The sequence below is a fragment of the Candoia aspera genome, chromosome 2, assembly GCF_035149785.1.
Source record: "Candoia aspera isolate rCanAsp1 chromosome 2, rCanAsp1.hap2, whole genome shotgun sequence".
NCBI classification, from domain to species: domain Eukaryota; kingdom Metazoa; phylum Chordata; class Lepidosauria; order Squamata; family Boidae; genus Candoia; species Candoia aspera.
The window spans coordinates 232,175,770-232,196,767 of record NC_086154.1 but is presented as its reverse complement, the minus strand read 5'-3'; the positions used below and the strand labels follow the sequence as shown (position 1 = coordinate 232,196,767).

General features: G+C 38.8%; 1 protein-coding gene across 2 annotated transcripts in view; it reads right to left on the bottom strand.

Annotated features, from left to right (window-relative positions):
• Nucleotides 1–20,998, bottom strand: part of TNPO1 (transportin 1) — a 58,663-nt gene that overhangs the window by 18,412 nt on the left and 19,253 nt on the right. For both annotated transcript variants that reach the window (XR_010067345.1, XM_063295502.1), the window contains exons 9-18: nucleotides 20,075–20,193; nucleotides 18,067–18,127; nucleotides 16,866–17,034; nucleotides 15,280–15,432; nucleotides 10,091–10,316; nucleotides 9,463–9,634; nucleotides 8,499–8,585; nucleotides 7,911–8,018; nucleotides 7,566–7,724; nucleotides 7,389–7,476 (exon numbers count right to left, since the gene is read on the bottom strand). Coding sequence is in view for 1 of the 2 variants with exons in the window: in XM_063295502.1 (XP_063151572.1) it covers nucleotides 7,389–7,476; nucleotides 7,566–7,724; nucleotides 7,911–8,018; nucleotides 8,499–8,585; nucleotides 9,463–9,634; nucleotides 10,091–10,316; nucleotides 15,280–15,432; nucleotides 16,866–17,034; nucleotides 18,067–18,127; nucleotides 20,075–20,193 (1,342 nt within the window). In the remaining variant the exon portion in view is untranslated. The remainder of the gene's footprint in view (nucleotides 1–7,388; nucleotides 7,477–7,565; nucleotides 7,725–7,910; nucleotides 8,019–8,498; nucleotides 8,586–9,462; nucleotides 9,635–10,090; nucleotides 10,317–15,279; nucleotides 15,433–16,865; nucleotides 17,035–18,066; nucleotides 18,128–20,074; nucleotides 20,194–20,998) is intronic.

Sequence of the window (20,998 nt, the reverse complement as noted above, 5' to 3'; positions counted from 1 at the left end):
AGGGTATTTTTCTTTAAAAACTGAGTTGGAGGAAAAGGGAACACAGGGCTTACAATGAATAGTCATTTTCTAAAATGGACAGAAAATATCTGGAAACTGGGTTGCTCCTTCCATTTGCTGCAATAGGCAGGACTAACAAAATTTTGTAACAATACCTAGAGCAACAGAAAAAAATGTTTCTCTGTTGGATAGGCAAAATGGCTGGGTAGAGACATACTGGAAAATGATACAGAAATAAAGAAAACCAATCAGAGACAAGTCTGCTACTGACTGGATCCACTGTGGCAGAGACCAGACTGATCATGTGGATATTAAGGATCCCTGAGGCTGCAAGAAGGGAGAACCAACACTCAGAATGATCACACCAGCTAGAACTCCTGCCATCAGCTGGCCTGCCTGCCTGCCTGCCTTCCAATAGGCCACTTCAGTCACAACTGACTGTTTTCTCCTTCCATTAAAAAAAACACCATAAAATACAAAGAAGAAAAGGTGAAGCTCCTCAGAGTCCTTATGACAAAGTGAGCTGCCTGATTATGACGGTTTTGTAATCTGTCTCAAGCTGGAGTTTTGTCTTTTTTGCCAAATGCATGAGAAGTGCCCTGTAGACAGCTAGAAAACTCCTGGTTTTATTAGAATACCTGTGAGCAATCACCTCCACCTTTAAAAGCAAGATTTCTATGAGGGGATTGTCAGACAAAGGACGTTTTTATTTTTTGCTGTGTGGTTCTGTGTAAACTGGACGTGTGGTACTTGTATCAAGAAGCAGGGTGGTTGCAGTCCCTGAAGGAAAGAAGAGAGGATCACCAGAGAAGGGATGGGGAACTGATGACCCAGCTGATGTACGCAGAATCAGAAAGGAAGAAATGCAGAGCACACTAGCTGGTAAAAAAATTGAGCAACAGAGAAAAGAAGCTACGATAGAACAGAGATGTGTGACTAAGCGTGGCTTTCCAAGATGGCTTGGCAAAGGGTTATTTTTCTCTCCTCCCCACTCCTCCTCTTTAACTTAGAAAAGGCTAGAAGCAGGAAAGAAAAATTAAAGCAAAGCTGTTTAGAGAAAGCGTTAATGTAACAAAGCTCAGTGATTAGGTCTCAAAACTGTGTGGATAAGGGAGGGACCAACTGAAAACAGTCAAGTAATTACTGTACAAGAAAGCATTGTAAAATAACAAACAAGATTGTATGTTGTTCCTTAATTAAGATACACACACCCATTAAAGAGATAAGACTACTGTAAACTGGAAATATAAGTACAAATTATTTACTTTGGCTATGGCAATAAACATCACTCTAGATGGAAGAAGTACACTGTGTGTATGCTTGGATTAATTCCTATTCCTTTCTCAGTCTTCAATGGTCCTGAGCACTGGAGCCAGGCAAAAACTCAACTGGAAGGAGGAGTTGGGTTCAATCTCACTTAGCAACTGTTACCAACTCTTACAAATACCTACTAGAACAAGTGAGAGGAGCAACTAAGCTTTTGGGATACCTTCTTCCACTGAAAGAAAAATTAATAGTTCATTATTCTCACCTAAATGAGATGAGGTTCTGAACTAAACTGACATGTGACAATTCAAATAGCCCATCCTTCACTCTTCTATTGCCAAGAAAAAATTAAGTGCCAGCAAAATAGTACATCCATCTCTACCAGAAACCTCCCTGAACACATGACCTATATACGTATAATTGTAAGAGAAAGCTGGTGAACTCTTAAAACCTATTTGTAATCCTGCTTGTAATTCTTAAAAATTATTTGTAATCTTGCTTATAATCAGTACTGTGACCTGCACTGTGATCAGAGCTTCATCCAAATCCTGTAAGATTCTGATTAACAACCATCCAAAATAATGGACCATGTCATTGGTCCATGTTATTGAACACACTGAGCTAACATTCATTGTTTGTATGGAAAAAGTACTGTATGTGAAGCCCTTGGGTAATCAGTCTAAGGGAGTAAATTGGGTTGTAGGTACAAATCAATCAGATGACTATTAGGAATAAGTCTGAGTAGGCCTCCCCATTGAATACCACTACTGGAATTTGCTCTTCACAACACACATGTTTTGGGGTGAATTTGGTCCTGATCAAGAGAAAGCTCTGTGGTGTTCAAAGTGTACAATACTATGGGAGATTCCCCTCAAATCCCAGAATTATAGCAAAGAATCAGCACGCCAATTGTATTCTCAGATGTCATGTCTGATGCCAACTGTTCATAAATCCCAGGGAAACACTGAGTAAGAGTTGTATGACTCTGAGAATATCTGTGAGCATAGACTGTTCTCCAGAAAACTTCCAAATTCTGCCTGGATGATCTAGCAGGCTATTGGAACAATATTCTGTGGACAGATAAGATCAAAGTGTAATTTTTAGACATGAATGGAAAAATTATACAGTCAGGACCAGAATATTGGAACAAGGATAACTGTTTTGGCATTTGGCCTTTGTACACCACCACACTGAAGTTGAAAGGAAACACATCCAGATGGGAACGAAGTCAGGACTTTCAGCTGTAATTCAAGGGGTTTAACAAAAGTGGGGCACTAACCATTCAGGAAGTACAGCCAGTGGCACACACACACACCCATCGTTGGTGGCTCATAAGTAATGGAACGAATGGCTGACAAGCAGCTATACGGCCAGGTGTGGCCTGTTTCCTGGGTACCCCATGACCAATCAAGCAAATAAAAAGCCTGGAGGTGGTTCTGAGTGGTACATTTGCATTTGGTAGCTGTTCACTGGAACTCTCAACATGAGGTCCAAAGAGGTGTCCATGCGAGTGAAGGAAGCCATCATTAGGCTGAGAAAATAAAATAAACCCATCAGAGAGATAGCAAAAAAATTGGGAGTGGGCAGTACAAAAGTTTGGAACATCCTGAAAAATAAAGAATTAACTGGCAAGCTCAGCAACAGCAAAAGGCCTGGAACACCACTGAGGACAAATAAAGTGGATGACGGCAGAATTCTTCTCATGGTGAAGAGGAACCCTTTCACAACATCTAGCCAAGTCAAGGATGCTCTTGAGGTAGGCATGTCACTGTAAACACCTACAGACAAGAGACGGTTTTATGAGTGTTAATACAGAGGATTCATAACAAGGTGCAAACCACAGGTAATGCTCAGGAACAGAAAGGCCAGATTAGACTTTGCCAGCAAACACCTAAAAAAGCCTGCCCAGTTCTGGAATAAGATTCTTTGGACTGATGAAACCAAGATTAACTTGCACCAGAATGATGGAAAGAGAAAAGTATGGAAAAGGAAAGGAACAGCTCATGATCCAAACCATACCACATCATCTGTCAAACATGGTGGAGACAGTGTTACGAGATGGGCATGTATGGCTGCCAATAGAACCGGGTCACTGGTGTTTATCGATGACCTGACTGCAGATAAAAGCAGCAGGATGAATTCTGAAGTGTATAGAGCTATACTTTCTGTTCAGATTCAGCCACATGCCACCAAACTGATAGGATGCCACTTCATATTGCAGATGGATAATGACCCAAAGCATACAGCAAAAGCTACCCAAGAGTTTCTTAAGGCAAAAAAGTGGGATGTTCTTCAATGGCCAAGTCAGTCACCTGATCTCAACCCAACAGAGCATGCTTTTCACTTACTGAAGACAAGACTGAAGGCAGAAAGACCCACAAACAAGCAGCAGCTGAAAGCAGCTGCAGTAAAGGCCTGGCAAAGCATCTGGAGGGAGGAAACTCAGCATTTGGTCATGTCCATGGGTTCCAGACTTCAGGCAGTCATTGACTGCAAAGGATTTTCATCCAGGTATTAAAGGTGATCCTTATTTTATTTATTTATTTATTTGATTTATATTACCGCCCCTCTCCCCCAATGGGGGAATCTGCGCGGTTTACAATAAAAAAGGTAATAAAAACATCTAAATCTCAGTCACAATTTTAAAAACATAAATAAGATAATAAATATTAAATCCAAGGGGAGATAGAATCCCGATCCATAGGGGTGCTATGGCACCAACCACCCCCAGGTGGAGCTGTTACCCTCCCCATCCCAAGCAAGGTGGCAGAACCAGGTCAATTTCTTCCAGAAGACTGGGAGTGAGGAAACCCGTTCTCAACTCCGGGGGCATGATATTCCAAAGGGTGGGTGCTGCTGCAGAGAAGCCCCGCCTCCTGGACCCCGCCAGATGAAATTCCTTTGTTGATCGGGTCCACAGCATGCCCTCTCTGCCTGACTGGGTGGGGCGGGTCGATGTTATGGGGATGAGATGGTCCCTCAAGTAGCCTGGTCCCATGCCATGCAGGGCTTTAAAGGTGATAACCAACACCTTGAATTAGATCCGGAAGCAAACTGGTACCCAATGCAGCTCACGTAACGGTGGTGTCACATGAGCTGATTTTACAGCACGGATAACTGTCCGCGCAGCTGCATTCTGGACCAGCTGAAGCTTCCGGATACTCTTCAAGGGTAGCCCCACATAGAGAACGTTGCAGTAGTCTATGTGGAAGATGACAAGGGCACGAGTGACTGTTCGGAGGGCATCTCGATCCAGGAATGGGCGGAGCTGGCGCACCACCTGAAGGTGTGCAAAGGCCCTCCTGGCCACGACTTCCACCTGCTCTTTGAGCAGGAGTCGCAAGTCCAGGAAGACCCCCAGGTTCCACGCTGGTTCCAAATGGGACAGTGCCACCCCATCAGAACCAAAGATGACAACTTCCTGGTAGCCGAGGGCCCGTCAATCCACAGCCACTCTGTCTTACCAGGGTTCAGTTGAAGCCTGTTGTTCCCCATCCAGACCCCCACAGCCCCCAGGCACTTGGAGAGGGTAGAGACTGCATCACTTACTTCACCTGGGATGGAGATATATAACTGAGTATCATCAGCATATTGATGATACCTCATCCCATGGTGATGGATGATCTCACCCAGTGATTTCATGTAGATGTTGAATAGGAGAGGAGAGAGAACCGAACCCTGCGGCACCCCACAATGGAGGGGTCGAGGGTCGGATCTCTCCTCTCTTATCACCACCGACTGGGAATGGCCCTGGAGGAAGGAGGTGAACCAGCACAAAACTACCCCACCCACCCCCAAATCCCCTGAGCCTACCCAAAAGGATACCATGGTCGATGGTATCGAAAGCCGCTGAGAGGTCCAAGAGAGCCAGGCTGGATGCACTCCCTCCATCCCGCTCCCGCCAGAGATCATCCGTAAGTGCGACCAACGCAGTCTCTGTCCCATATTCCGGCCTGAAACCTGACTGAAAGGGGTCTAGATAATCCGTTTCCTCCAGAATCCTCTGGAGCTGTAGCACAACCACTTTCTCAACCACCTTTCCCAAAAAGGGAAGGTGGGAGACAGGGCGAAAATTGCCCAATATAGTAGGGTCCAGGGATGGCTTCTTGAAGAGGGGGTGCACCAGTGCCTCCTTAAAGGCAGCCGGAAATACCCCCTCACTCAAGGATGCATTAACCATCACCTGGACCCAACCACAAGTCACCCCCCCCCCGGCTAATTTTACCAGCCAGGAAGGGCATGGGTCAAGATGGCACGTGGTTGCATTAACAGCCTGGAGGACACTGTCCACTTCCTCAGGCCCAACAGGATCAAACTGTTCCCATATAACAGGGCAAGTACGCTCCCTTGGCATCTGCCCAGACTCCGCCTCACGCTTAAGAGTCCAACTTCAAATGGATCTGAGCAATTTTGTCCTGCAGATGCTTCGAAAACTCTTCCGATGTTTGTAATGATGTTGGTTTGCTCCGTTACTTATGAGTCACCAAGGATGGGGGGGGGGGTATGCCACTGGCTATACTTCCTGAATGGTTAGGGTCCCACTTTTGTTAAACCCCTTGAATTACAGCTGAAAGTCCTGACTTTGCTCCCATCTGGGTGTGTTTCCTTTCAACTTCAGTGCAGTGGTGTACAGAGGCCAAATGCCAAAACAGTTATCCTTGTTCCAGTATTTCTGGTCCTGACTGTATATTTGGAGAAAATGAAACACAGCGTTCCACTGAAAACACCTCATCTCAATCACATAATACTGTGGTGTGAATGTCATGGTTTGGGACTGCTTTGCAGCCTCAGGATCCAAATGGCTCACAAACACTGAAGGAACAATGGATTCTGGATTGTACCAACAAATTCTACAAGAGAATGTTAGGGTATCTGTCTATGAGCTGAAGCTTAAATGAATGGGAGTCACACAATACAACAGTGAGTCTAAATACAAAAATAAATCTACAGCAGAATACCAGAAGCAGAAGAAATATCACATTTCAGAATAATCAAATAAATGCCCTAACCATATCCCAATTACAATGTTGCAACGTATTCAAATAGAATTTTGCCAAGACAACTCACTCTGCATAACAAACACTCTCTTCCAACAACCTAAGAGACGGCTTTATACATGGACTTCCCCAGATGGACAACACCGAAATCAGATTGACTACATCCTTTGCAGCCAAAGGTGGCGGTCATCTATACAGTCGGTAAAAACAAGACCTGGAGCTGATTGTAGTTCAGATCACGAACTTCTTATTGCACAATTTAGGATCAGACTAAAGAGATTAAGGAAGACCCACAGATCAGCTAGATATGAGCTCACTAATATTCCTAAGGAATATGCAGTGGAGGTGAAGAATAGATTTAAGGGACTGGACTTAGTAGATAGGGTCCCAGAAGAACTATGGACAGAAGTTCGCAACATTGTTCAGGAGACGGCAACTCAGATCACATTATAAGTCACAGCAGGATAATGGACAGTTCACAAACATCGCTATATGGATTAGAGGACAGGAAAACTCGACAGATTTGAAGAAAATACTATCAGTATTAAATTAGATTTCTTTAAGCCAAGGAAGAAAGAAGGCCATGTGAAGGAAACGGATAGGAGCCAAGCACCTGTTTCCCATCATTCTAGATAAGAAATTATGCAGTCAAATATTCCACAAAATATTTCTACCCACCATGGCAAGTTGGTAATAAAATTATAGCCAGTTTGGTCTAGTGGTTAAGGCTCCAGGCTAGAAACCTGCAGACTGTGAGTTCTAGTCCCGCCTTAGGCATGAAAGCCGGCTGGGTGACCTTGGGCCAGTCACTCTCCCTCAGCCCAACTCACCTCACAGGGTTGTTGTTGTGGGGAAAGAGGAGGAGGAAGGTGTATTAGGTATGTTTACCGCCTTGAGTTATTTATAAAAAAATAATAATAAAAGCAGAATAAAAACATATTTTAAAAAATTAGATAAAGAATTCCAAACTATATTTGTACACATATATTTATGGCAATTTTCCATTAATCCAGCAATCACTATCAACTTACAGTATAAAGACCTTATAATACCAAATTAAAAAACACAATGACTATGAGTGGCAGTTCAGCCTACTGTAACTGCTTACAGTATTAAGCTACCTACCAATGCAGGGCTTCACATGTTGAAAACATGCCTTTGTCAAATCCCCTAGCAAGGCAAAAGAACTCTGTCGTACCTCAGGCATTTTATCCTAGAAGAAAAAGAAAGAAGCAAGTTTTTGTTTTTTTATTTAGAAAATAAAACAGCCCCGAGGCAAGAGAGTAAGATTATTTGTCTCACCTGCATACACTGGTACATTAGTGTCAGGATATTGCTCCGAGCCACTAGTTGTTCAATGTTGCCCCCAAGTCCTTCAGCTAAACCACTAAGTAAATCAAGAGCCACAATCATGAAGTCTTTATCTGGAGCTTCATACTGGTCTGGTTGAGCATTATGCAACTAACAAAAGACACAATCAAACAATGTTTAAAAGATTTAAATGTGCAACATTACAATGTATAATTTTTGCTACTTCTATTCCTCAAACCTACAAATAGATCAAAGAATGTTATAATCAAGCATGGAGTTTAAATTCCACTGAAGTTACGTTTTCTAAAGCTATGAAAACTGGTAACAGAAAAATACCATGGCTTGTGCAAGAGTCTTCTGTACCAGGTTCACACAGCGCTGGTAGACAGGTTCACAGTATGGAAGGAAGCCAGATTGCAAGGCAGTGGCAACCGAAGACAGGCACTGAAACAAAGAACACACATTAAGGAACATGAGTGCCATCACACAGTATGTCAAAGGTTTTATTTGCTACATTAATTCTGTTTAAAAAGGCAAGTTTTGAAGGATAAAATAAGTACATGTATTCATAGATTAGGAAACTTCACAACAGTGTGGGGACATAATCATGATGCTATGTTTGAACATACAAGACCAAAGGAACTCCCACTGGTTCTTTACAGTCTAATCCTACAAATCCTTCAGAAACACATTCTTGCAGGTTGACTAGAGGCTACTTCCTAGAAAATCCACTGAACTGCTACATTATGGCGCAATCATATCAGGTCTTGTCAAAAGAAGGTCTTCATGGAGTTTAGTCCTAATTATATGGATGCAGAATTAGGATGCCTCAATCCCCTGTTAAAAGTTGTCATCCTAAGGTGAAGACAAGTGATAAAGTGATGAATACATCGAAGAACTATTTCTAACAACAGCACCAATTACCTCTAATAAAGGGAAAAGATCTTTATCTTCATCCTTTAACATGTTCCATTTTTGGATTAATGGAGGCATAAGCATCTGAATGTATTCCTGCAGATAGTAAAAATTTCATAGAATTTAGGCTCTACAGAACTTTATCAGATTTTTTTTAGTATTTATATAGATTCCCTTGAATTGATATCATTTGCTAATGCTTTCCCCTTTTTCTTTATTGCAGACAAAAACAAAGCTTTATTGACAACAGCTGAGTGCCTCCCCAACAATATTCTTAGCAATTTGAACTCTAGCATTCTTCTCCCACACTTCTGAATTAACAGATATTTGACAGTAACTTTTTGGCTCTGAGCAGGAAAGATATGTTTACAAAATGGCCCTATCTAATCTTGGAATTGCTGGTTCCTGCCTTGCCAGCCTTGTTCCTTGCATTTATGACAAAGCAATGGCATTTATGTATAAATATATGTATTTATGACAAAACATTTGAGGACTTAGTCCTCAATTTATGTAGACATACATAAAGTAGCATTTTATTTATGAAGTCTGAAGTCAGATTTTATAATGTCTCTTAAGAGTCTAACACAAAGCAAGCAAAATTTGAGCCAGTTTGGTCTAGTGGTTAAGGCAATGGGCTAGAAACCAGAAGACAGAGAGTTCTAGTACCGCCTTAGGCATGAAAGCCGGCTGGGTGACCTTGGGCCAGTCACTCTCTCTCAGCCCAACTCATCTCACAGGGTTGTTGTTGTGGGGAAAACAGGAGGAGAAAGGAGTATTAGGTATGTTCACCGCCTTATTTATAAAAATAATAAAGGTGGGATAGAAAATAAATAAAAAAAAATTGGAGTATTCATAAATAATGCAGTAAATAAGTTGGACAAGAAATCTCCAATATTTTTCTAGAATGAATGCTTAATGAAGAAATGAATAAAAAGTCAAGTTTTTATCTAGAATTAATAGTTACAATACTTACTGGTTTGTTTAGATGATGGCCTACAGAATCTGCTAAAGTTCCTATGGCATCATAAAGAATGAGCAAATTCTTATGCTGGTATTTACTAAATGCAAATACCAAAGTATCAAGTATATAAGCAAGATAAGGAACAAGCTCTGTACAAGCCTCCTCTTCTAGAGTAGCAAAGGCACTAAGAGGCAAAAGAAAACATTAGTCCACAGAATGAAGGAACACACTTCTCCCTCTTAAATAAAATAACAAATCCTTTAAAAAATCTATTAACAATCTATATGGAGTCTAAAATTCCAGTGGATGAGGGGAATTATTAGAAAATTTCTACTAAATAAATTCTTACTCTAATAGCTAGAACAGTTATTAGGTAAATAGGTATTTACCTAATACTTAATCCGACTATATGCTTAACAAAAAATGAAAAAGATCCAAAGCAAAATTATAATTCCTTTAGAAAAAAAATACAATGTAGCTGTTAAAAACAAAGGTAATTACAGTAGAGAGTCTAAAAATGGTCTTAAAAGGAGCTTGGTCAACTAGAAAAGAGCTACTCAACAAAAATAAATAAAATAATACTACAGACTTCAGTATGTACCCTAAGAACCATGGAAAGCATTTCTATATTCTGACCTACCTGCAGGCAGCTTCTTGTACTCTCTTGTTACTATCAAGGATACGCTTTAGCAACTCAGTCATTAATGGCTTCAAGTATGTGTCTGGGGGTTGACTGACTACCCAATGTGCATAGCGACTAAGAGTCCAGCAAGTAATGGAGCGCACAAGAGCCTTTTTATCAGATAGGCACTGAATAAGGTGAGGGATTAGCTCGGGAAGATATGGAATCATACCCTGCATACAACCTGTAAGAATAAGAAATGCTTAGTTTAACAATTTGACAACCATACAGTGCTGCTGCTGCGGCTAATATTAATCACAAATGTATGTCAACATGTGAGACTGGCATTAATAAATGTAAGGAAGTCTGGAAACCAGGCAGGGGAGTTCAGTGGATGTGAAAAGAGGCAGCACAGTTCAGAGGTAGGGACTGTGAGAAGGAAACATTTCAAAGAGACTCCACCTTAACTGGCCTGCTATAAAGTCTATCTAGATGCTTACTTCTACAGTTTTCAAGTTTAGAGCTGAAACAAGATTAAAGATCCCTTTCTGAAATTTGTTATTCTCATGTTTTGAGTTTGCCAGCTACATGGGGCTTGACAATAATATATTTTAAGTAGTACATAACTAGGGAAACCAAAAGCAAGATTTCAAAATTTGGGAGAAAACCCAAATAATGCAAGTTAATCTTGTGGTCATCAGTTGATATCTCAATAAAGTATAATCTGATTTCTATTGTAATTGTTTCACTTGATATAAAAGAGAAAATGTGAGCACACAATATAAAAGTTATAAAACAGAATTCAAAACAATTGAAAGTTAATTGAAAAGTACATATATACTGCTTTTCTTCCTCCTACATCAGTCAACAATAAAGAAAATCTTGTTTAATTGCTGAAACTGCTTGTTTTTTGAAAAAATAATTTAATTTCCAAAAATAGGGAGTAAAAAAAGAGAATATATAGCAATAAAATTATTTAGCCACTTTCATATATCATTAAATTTGCTCACATAAAAGAATACTGATAAATCTTTCCATTAAATTAAAAGGAAGACTGTTCATAAACTAAAAGTGAATATACACATTTGATCTAAGATTATAAATCTGGTGTGATGTTGTATTTCCAACACTGCAATCTTTTTTTCTTGTATCCTATCCTTAGTAAATCCATAATTCTTCATAGAGCAATAAATTTCAAATTCTTGGTACATAATTCAACAGTACAGTACATCTTTAAGTCACACTACTTTTGTAACACGGTATTGTCAAATGTACTGATATTAAACCAAAACAGACTAATAGAAGAACAAGCCTGTATTGTATTAAATTACCAATTACCATTACCAATTTTACACTTCAAAGATACAACACGTGCTCTTTTGAACTTTCTGTTGTGGACAATAAATGTGAAATAAAATATTTTGTTGAATTTGTCTCACTTTAGGAGCATACAAAACATATTTAATATACTTTAAGATCATTAGCCACCAATTTCCTATTACTATTCCAATTCTTTATCCAAATTCTTGCAAATAATTGATGTCCTCATTAGTCCTATTTAATTGTTTATAAAAATACTGTAGTCATATAATCATCTAAAACACATTTCAAGTCTGAACAGTAATTTGGGAGGTTTCGGACATTGCAAATGCATCGAAGACAAAATTGTGAAATCAAGAAATGTTTTAACTCAATACGAACATTTTGAGTTTTAGGCACCCACATTCTTCAAGCCAGTTTGGCGTAGTGGTTAAGGTGCCAGGCTAGAAACCAGGAGACTGTGGGTTCTAGTCCGGCCTTAGGCATGACGCTGGCTGTGTGACCTTGGGCCAGTCGCTCTCTCTCAGCCCAACCCACCTCACAGGGTGGTGGCTGTTGTGGGGAAATAGGAGGAGGGAGGAGTATTAGGTATGTTCACCACCTTGAGTTATTTATCAAAATAATAAAGGCGTGATAAAAAATAAATCTAAAAAGTAAATAACTAAATACAGTAGACTCTCAGTTAACCGGCACCCATGGGGATTGGTAAATGCCAGATAAATGTAGTTTCTGGTTGCTTGAGAGTTACTATGAAACCTTAATGCCCACTAGATGGCAGCAGAGAGATACAGACCTTTTGCTGGTTGCTTGAGAGTGCCGTTTTTTTTCCAGTTCGATTTTTCTGCTGGTTGCTTGAGACTGCTGGTTGCTTGAGTTCCAATTAACCGAGAGTCTACTGTAACTAAAAAAGCTGTTCTATTTGCCCATACTTCCAAATAAATAACTGACCTGCAATTTTTAAGTTGGGATTGTTCCACAGTATGTTTGCTATGTAGATAAGGACTGAAATGCTACTTCTATCCCAACATTTTCAAATGTGCCATGCAGCCTTTAATGCTGGAAATACAGTACAACTATTTCTAACAAAAGAAAGCCCCTGCCGTGATGTCAGAGGAATCACATAATACCTTTCTAATTGTGCCTACAGTTTTCCTGAATTTTCTAGAGAATGTGAAGTAAAAATATATGCCAAATGATTATTCATCACTGCCATAATTTTGATAGAGAAAAATCTAGAGGATTGTCCTTCTGATGGCAAATGTCTTCTCAAGCTACTTAAAAGGACTAGCAAAGAAATACAGCTAAGCAAATACTGTATATCAATCTTGAAGTAATATTCTTTTTTAAAACATATACATATACATACATACATATATAAATTTTGATCTGAAATAAGGAACCTGATACATTCCCATGCATACATGAAAAGTTTTCTTGGAATAATTATTCCCAGGTAATTAAATGAATTCAAACAGATGAAACATCCATTTTTTAAAATTCTCACAGAAATATTTTAGCACATATGGAATATATAAGCCCTAGTCAAATTCATCTAATAATCTTTTATCATATTAAGATAATATTGTTAAATGTGGTATGGAAAATTCAAAATTTATCAAAATAGGTAGTCCTCTTCAGTGACTGTCTCGGACAGCAACCATTCAGTTACAACGGTGATGAAAAAGAAACTTTGCGACCAACGCCCGCATTTATGACCTTTGCAGCGTCTCTCAGTCACGTGTTCACCATTACAGTCAGTCAGTATGTGTTATCCTGTGCCTGACCTGTTTTTCCCCTTCCCTCCACCACTCAGAGTAGAGATTGCCTAAGCAAGTTATATTTTCCTGAGCTGCTTTTCTTCATGGCACAGCACCTCCCTAAAAAGTGCTAACCACATGTTAACAAGCTCAGCTCTATGACCTCAATTAGAACCCTCCAGCAGGCTGGGGCTGCTGCCTGACACTGACAAGACCCTAATCAATTTCACACTAAAGGCTTTTTTGCCTCCCCAGCAGAGAGCTGCTAGGCCATGCGAGTGCATTCCTGGATGTGTATTACCCACTGTGTGCCTGCTTACTCTCTTGTAATCCCTTCCTCTCCAATGAATGCAAATTCAAACATTAATTCTCTTCTTGCTAATAATCCCAGTGCCAGGGTAAGCATTCCAAAGGGCAATAATAGTTTGGGTTCAAGACCAGACATTGTTATACTCAAAATGTCTTCCATTTTTCTAAAATGGCAGGACAACAGTTCCAATATAAAATTAAAAAAAAAAAAGATAAAGGTGATAAATATAATAAGCTATCTTAACAGATGAAGATACAATTCTGTTTGTAATAACTGAAGCACATATTGATTCAATTAATAAAAATGGAGGAAATTCATATTTAAACCCTTGTTTCAAAATTTCTACTCTACCATATCAAAGGCCTCTTCTGCATCCAACAAGACTACCTCTGCTGATTTAAATTATTCTGAATGTATATCCAGAATGTCAGTTAGTAATCTAGATAGAGCTGGCTGGAGAATAAAAAATAATTGTCTGTAATGCCAGAGTAGGGGCCACTGTCCATATTTCTGCATCATCACTTAAAAAGGAAATTGGATGACAGCTTGCACAGATGGTAGGATCTCACTGAAGGACAATGGGAAAACAGTTATTGGGGCAAATAACTCAGTATGTGTCCAACACACTTCAAAAGGACAACCATCTGGACTGGTTTCATAAGTTTAATGGTATTATATCTTGAAAAGATAAATGTAAAAAAGGCATCTTGAACATGCCTAATATTAGAAAAAGTTATATTGTAGAAAACTATTAAGAATTGACTCAGCATTATACAATTTAGAATAAAAAGAAAAAAAAGTGTTGATTTGTTGACTTAGAGCCATTATATACTTTACCCTGGTCATCCTTTATAGTCGCAACTCTTCAGCCAAGAGGCTAGTAATTTATCAAGCCTTTCACCTTGCTCCCACTATCTTTGTATATGAGCTTCAATGAATATTCTGTTTCAAATGAACAGAAATAATTACGTTCCAATTTAGGAGATATAAAAGTTTTATATAATTCTGGTATAGATCAGTAATTAATACTTTTCTTACAAAATGGAGCCAGGGGGAACACCATTGTTAAAGAGCCTTTCCTTGGCCAGGAAGAACTGGGAATAAGCATAGTCTGGAGAGGAATTGAGTATTTTATTTCTGAATCAGAGAGTTTTGCACATTCCTAGAAGAGATAAGGGACAGGATACCAGTACTGATGAGGAAAATGCCAAAAGCAAGTGAAAGATCCCATTTTTCTCCCCCATAATTCATTCTTTTCTTACTCTTATACATCAGTGTGCACATGCACTCACATATACACACACGCATGTACCAGTTCATCCTCATTGCAGAGAACCTGCTTCCTGCCCTTTTGTGCTCTTCAACCAGCAGCTCAAGTGCAAGTGGCCAAACTGCAGAGAAGAGCCACATGGACCCATGTACAGTTGGCTGTCTATCTCTAACACTTACAGTCTTCACGAGGGTATTTGGGGGGGGGGCACAGGGGAGCTTAATTTAAAATGGAAATTCCATATGCCTAAGAAGCTCCATATCTGTACAAACTTAGAATGAGTCTATTTAACTCCTATCCACCCACAATGATTTTTTCAAATTTACTTCCAGGTAGCTTTAGGATTATCTCTCTGGTATCTTACTAACGTGTAATTATAAAACATACAATTGAAGCCATCACTTCCCTTATTCTTGCTTGCTCGTGTTTCATTCTCATATTCCTTGCAGCAGGGATGTGTTCTATGTAAAGCACTATGTTTAGATTTATCAGTTTTTTTCCACTACGAATATTAACGGAAGTACAACTTGAACTTCAAACATGCATTTACCTTCAGCAATTGCTCCTAGAACAAGGATGCCTGATTCTTTCACCACCCATTCTGGATGAAAAAGCAATTCTTTTAGAAGGGGCAAAATATGTGGCAGCAGCTCATCACGGAATACATTGGCAAGGACATCAAGGGCAGCAGCTGAACATTTCCCTAAAGAAACAAATATATACCTTTTTGCATGATCTACTATACTTTCAAAACCTTCCTCCACTTCATCTTGCAATATTAGCATGCTATTTGTTGAAAATTATGAAGAAATTGTAACAAAGAATAAAATGCAAAGGACTTAAAATTAACGAACCACACTAAACAACTACTATTGCAGGAGAAGAGATGTGTTAGTCTGTGGTGTCAAAAAATCAGGAGGAGTCTGGTAGCTCATTTTTGGACTACTAAATTTTATTAAAAGGCAAGACAAAAGCATACAGGTAGTCCTTGCTTAACAACCACAGTTGAGACCAGAATTTCAGTTACTAAGCAATGCAGTCATTAAGTGAGGCATCACGTGACCAGGCCCAAGTTTACAACCATTTTTACTGCAGTCATTAAGCGAATCACCACAGCTGTTAAGCGAATTGTGGCAGTTGTTAAGCAAATCAATGATTCCCTATTGATTTGGCTTGTCCGAAGCTGGCTGGGAAAGTCACCAATTGTGATCACGTGACTGCAGGGTGCTGCAATGGGTCGTAAATGTGAGCTGATTGCCAAGTGCCCAAATTGCAATCATGTGACCACAGGGGTAGTGTGACAATCGTAACTTCAAGGACAGGTCATAAGTAACTTTTTTAGCCCCACTGTATCTCTGAACTGTCATTAAATGAATGACCATTAAGCGAGGACTACCTGTATGCCTTTTAAATATGATAGTCGGAAAAGGTGCTATAAGACTCCTGATTTTTTGCTAAGAGAGCTTAAATCCTTATAATTAACTCTGTAAGCAGTATCTTATGTATTTATGTATCAAATTTATATGGCTGCCCATCTCACTAATGTGACTCCTGGCAGTGTACAATAAAACCAATGATTAAAACAAACCTTCAATAACCATTAGGAACAATTAATATAAAATATAAATAAGATCACTGGAGAATGCACCAAAATCTCATATACAACCATCTCATCAGTAATACCCAACTTCAGAACAATTGTTAAACTAAGCTTAATACGACATACAGATACACTTATATATGTTTTACGTTATTATAATGTAGTTATAATCTGCAGTGGTGCCCGCCCTTTGGAATATCTTGCCCCTGGAGTTGAGATGAGTCTCCTCGCTCCTGGACTTCCAGAAGAAATTGAAAACCTGGTTTGCTGCCTTGCTTGGGATGGGGAGAGCGATAGTTCCACCTGGGGGTGGCTGGCGCCATAGCACCCCTTATTGATTATGGTTCCACCTCCACTTGGATTTTATATTTATTTTCCTATTTATATTTTTAATTATAACTTAGGTGGATATGTTTTTACCTTTATTTTATTGTAAACCGCCCAGAGTCCCCCACTGGGGGGAGATGGGCAGTGATATAAATATAAATATAAATAAATAAATAAATAAATAAATAAAAGCTGGAAAAGTCACAAACTTAAATTCCAGTCAGAAATAGTGTCATCATCATCAAGCTCATCTTCCTCCTCCTCCTCCTCCTCAATACCATCTTCTTCATGCTGCTGAGCTACTGTTCGTGAACGGTGAAACCGGGGCCTTATATCTTGTTCACTGTCTGGAATTGCTTCATCTTCTTCAACATCTCCCTATTACCAAAACCAAATAGCAGAATATAAGGAGAGAGAGATGTTTCAAGAACACTTGTCTCTTTTTATGCTATATCAGTTTTTTTTTACTTTTATATGCTGAGTTAACACACCAAATGTATGTTTAAATCTGCAAGAATTAACAAGTAGAAAGTATCAAACAACTTACGAAAATAAGTTAATGGCTAAGAACCACTAAGAATTATTAATAGTGCAATTCTATGCTTATGGTTATAGGCAAAAATTTAGGTATCCCGGTCAGATTATCTATTTCTATTAATCCCTAAGTGAATCAAAGCTGGCACAACCTCTACATAGTATACAGTTTTCTTATTTTGTATCTGTAAGCAACTGCACATAAAAAATACAGGCAGTCCTCGACTTATAACCATTTGTTTAGTAACTGTTCAAAATTATGACAGCACTGAAAAAGTGACTCACAGCTTGTCCCTGCACTTATGACCATCGCAGCGTCCTGTGTCACATGATCAAAATTTGGGCACTTCACAACCAGCATGTATTTATGACAGTTGCAGTGTCCCACGGTCACGTGATCACCATTTGCAACCTTCCCAGAAAAATCAATGGGGGAGGCCAGATTTGCTTAGCTAACCACTATTCACTGAATGACCACAGGAAAAAAAAAGTCGTAAAATTGGTCAGTCACGTGATGCCTCATTTAATGACCGCATCACTTAGCAACCAAAGTTCCAGTCCCAATTGTGGTTGTAAGTCAAGGACTACCTGTAAGCATGCAATCAAATTTGCAGATATTGTGTTTCACTTTGTATCACACAGAAGCTGTCCAAGCTTTGGTTCACTTAGGGACTCACTGAATCATGTATCTTGATCACAAGTTATTAACTTCTCCATACAACAGTACCACTTCAGAATCAAGTTTCACTGAGTATGCAGGAGCTTACTTCCAAGAAAGCGAATATAGCTCAGGACTGAAATATGCCACATTTTGCTAGATGTAAAGAAAAAAACCCCATTTCATGGGTATCAGAGGCAAAATATAGTTATTCCTACCTTCAGCAGAATGATATCTATTTCTGAATATTTCATACCATTTACTAGGACAGGTATCAACCTACAGAGAAAGAATTTAATTAAATTATGGAATATCAATTCCTCAAGTTGTATAATCAGGAATTCACATTCTTTAATATTTTCAAATGCCATTCAAGCCCATGCAAATTACTTAAGAGAAGATGCTGACGTATTGTCTGCTCACTTAATGTTCAAAGATTTGGGCCTGGATTTCAGTGGTGTTCTAAATGACATGGATTTATTTTTAAATCAAATTAAAATTAGCATGTCTTAAAATCAGGAACTATAAAATTTAGAATGTTTAAAGATATAAAATATTTCATTGGATGCTATTTCAGGATATTGAAATATTTTTTTGATTATACATATACATACACGAACACACACATACATATGTATCACAGCCAAATGAAGTGGACCATACTTGGTGGACAACAGCAATCATAACCATTAACACCATGTTGCAGGCCCCACATTTGCTTCCAATTGGTTGAAAGGTGCAATTCATAGTGCTGGTTTTAATCTATAAAGCCCTGTAAAGCTGTGGTGGATTTTGGCAGTGCCGCGGGTTCTCAGGAAGGAGGGAGCACATTCTAAGGAGGTGGAGGAGATAAGCGGAGGCACAGTCCAGGAGGCAATGGTGGGAAAACGAAGAGGTTCAGGATAGCCCCGCCCTACAGCCTCCCAGGTTATGTCCCCTTAGGTTAGGTAGAGTAGCTTTAGTCTGGCAAAATTCTGTCTGTACGGTGTGAGCAAATAAAGGAGTTTGAACGGACTGACTCTGTTGTTGTTCTTGGGCTGGGTCTGACAAAAGCTTAGCTATTAGTTACCTTCAGGACTATTTCTTTCAAGTGGAATTAACCCATCTAATATGCTGCTCATGAGATAAGACCCTCATTTAGAAAAGTGAGGGAGAACAAGGGTGTAGCAACAGTGGTTTTCAGTGATGGCCCCTGTCCTGTGGAACTGTCTATCCTCTGAGGCCATCTATCAGGTATCTATCCAATGGTTTTCCAAAAGCCGGTGAAGACAGAATTGTTATGGAAAGCTTTCAGAGAATGAAGTAAGTATATACTTTGGCTTGGTTTTATTTATTGTTATGTTTGACTGAGACTTTAATTATTTATACTGTAAACCACCAGGAATCATACATTTGATAAATACATTTGATAAATAATAAAAGAAAATTTGACTCCATCACAAATATGCTTGAAGGCTTCTTTCACTGGACAGAAGAAGCAATTACCCTCAGCTTGTACAACACAGCAATTTTTTAAAACAATAATGGATAAGTGGTCTGCAGTCTTGCTACACAACATGGAGAACCCACTAGGTACTTTCATGGAGAAGCAGATTTTTCCTTGGTTGTGCCACATGAAAGTTCTATCTGGTATTAGTGGCTTTTACCCTACTTTCATAAAAGCTATCCTGGCAGACAAAACTATGTTTTAATCCTAGAGCATATCACAATCTTTAGTCAATCTTCAAAGGCTTTAATAATTCAGCTATTTCTATCCTTGCTACAATAGTGATTAACAGTCTCTTCCCAATATAACACCACTATGGCTTTAACATTATCAATAAAACATTCACAGGGGACAGTAAATATGAACAAACATTCTTAGTAACCTTTAATACTTCTTTTCAAAAATCTGGAGTCTTTATGTGATTTTGTCACTAAATACATGCAATTTTGCTATTAAATTGATTACTGAGGCTTTAGAATTTAACAAAAATATGGTAGTGACCAGGAGACATATTATGACACTTCTGAAATTCTGGGTTAGTATCAAGTTAGTATCCACAATTTTAAAGAGGTGTGTCCATGGCTAAGTACACGGGCACAAGATGTTACAAATACCATCTCAATTAAAATGTTCCAAATAATGACTATACAGGATTCATGAAACCTGTTAAAAAGTTTTTTAAAGACTCAGTGAGATAAACATGCATATAAATTTCAAATAAGCAAGTATAATAAACTTACTTTGTAAGATGCCGATACAGTACATCTTTACAAATTGGTTGTTCAGCCAAAGTCAACCAAAATTCACAAGCCTCCAAAGCCACATTTTCATCTTGGTCCTGAGTTCTTTGCAGCATGTACTATATATAACGGTAAGAAAGTAAAAAGGAACAGAAATTGGGTCTCTTTGAAAATATAATGTAATTAAAACCCTTTAATATAACAGTCTAGCATCATATGGGAAGTTTGGAAAAATGAGTTTAATATCTGAGTAAGTAAAGTCAGATACTACCCTCTATATTCTGGCTGCTTAAAACACAACTCTTTTACCTTATGCAAACTTGTCCTAGCAGGATAACATTTTGACATTCAACCTCCAATTCAAAAACATTTAATCAAGTTTTTATTTTCAGAGTTCTGCCAATTCTTCTAGAAACTGGAATCATCATTGTTTTTTCCCCCTAGACTCCCCCATTTTATTATTTAATGATCAAATACTATATGTGCCTATTACAAACTGATTTTGACTGCCCCTGTTGCTATATTACTAATCTTGAAAAGTGAAATGTTTTGTGCCAGTTCACATATACAGTGGGTCTGTCTGTATTTGTTTCCTCAGTTTTTCACTTTTCAAACTCATGTATAGTCTGTCCAATTCCCAAATCAGTACGCAGTTCTTAAAATCTGCAAGAAAAAGTGTATGCTTTTTCACAAACCATCATTTTCATAAACATTTTTATTTATTTATTTATTATTAAATTGCTCTGCCACCCATCTTGTATATGACTACTCTGGGCAGCTTAGAAAGAATAAAAATAATATAAAAACACATAAATACAATATAAATATAAAATTCAAAATGGACAATGAGATCTTATCCTGGCACCCTCACGGGGCCAACCACCCCCATGAAGAGCTGTTGCCCCTCCCATTCCAGGCCAGGTG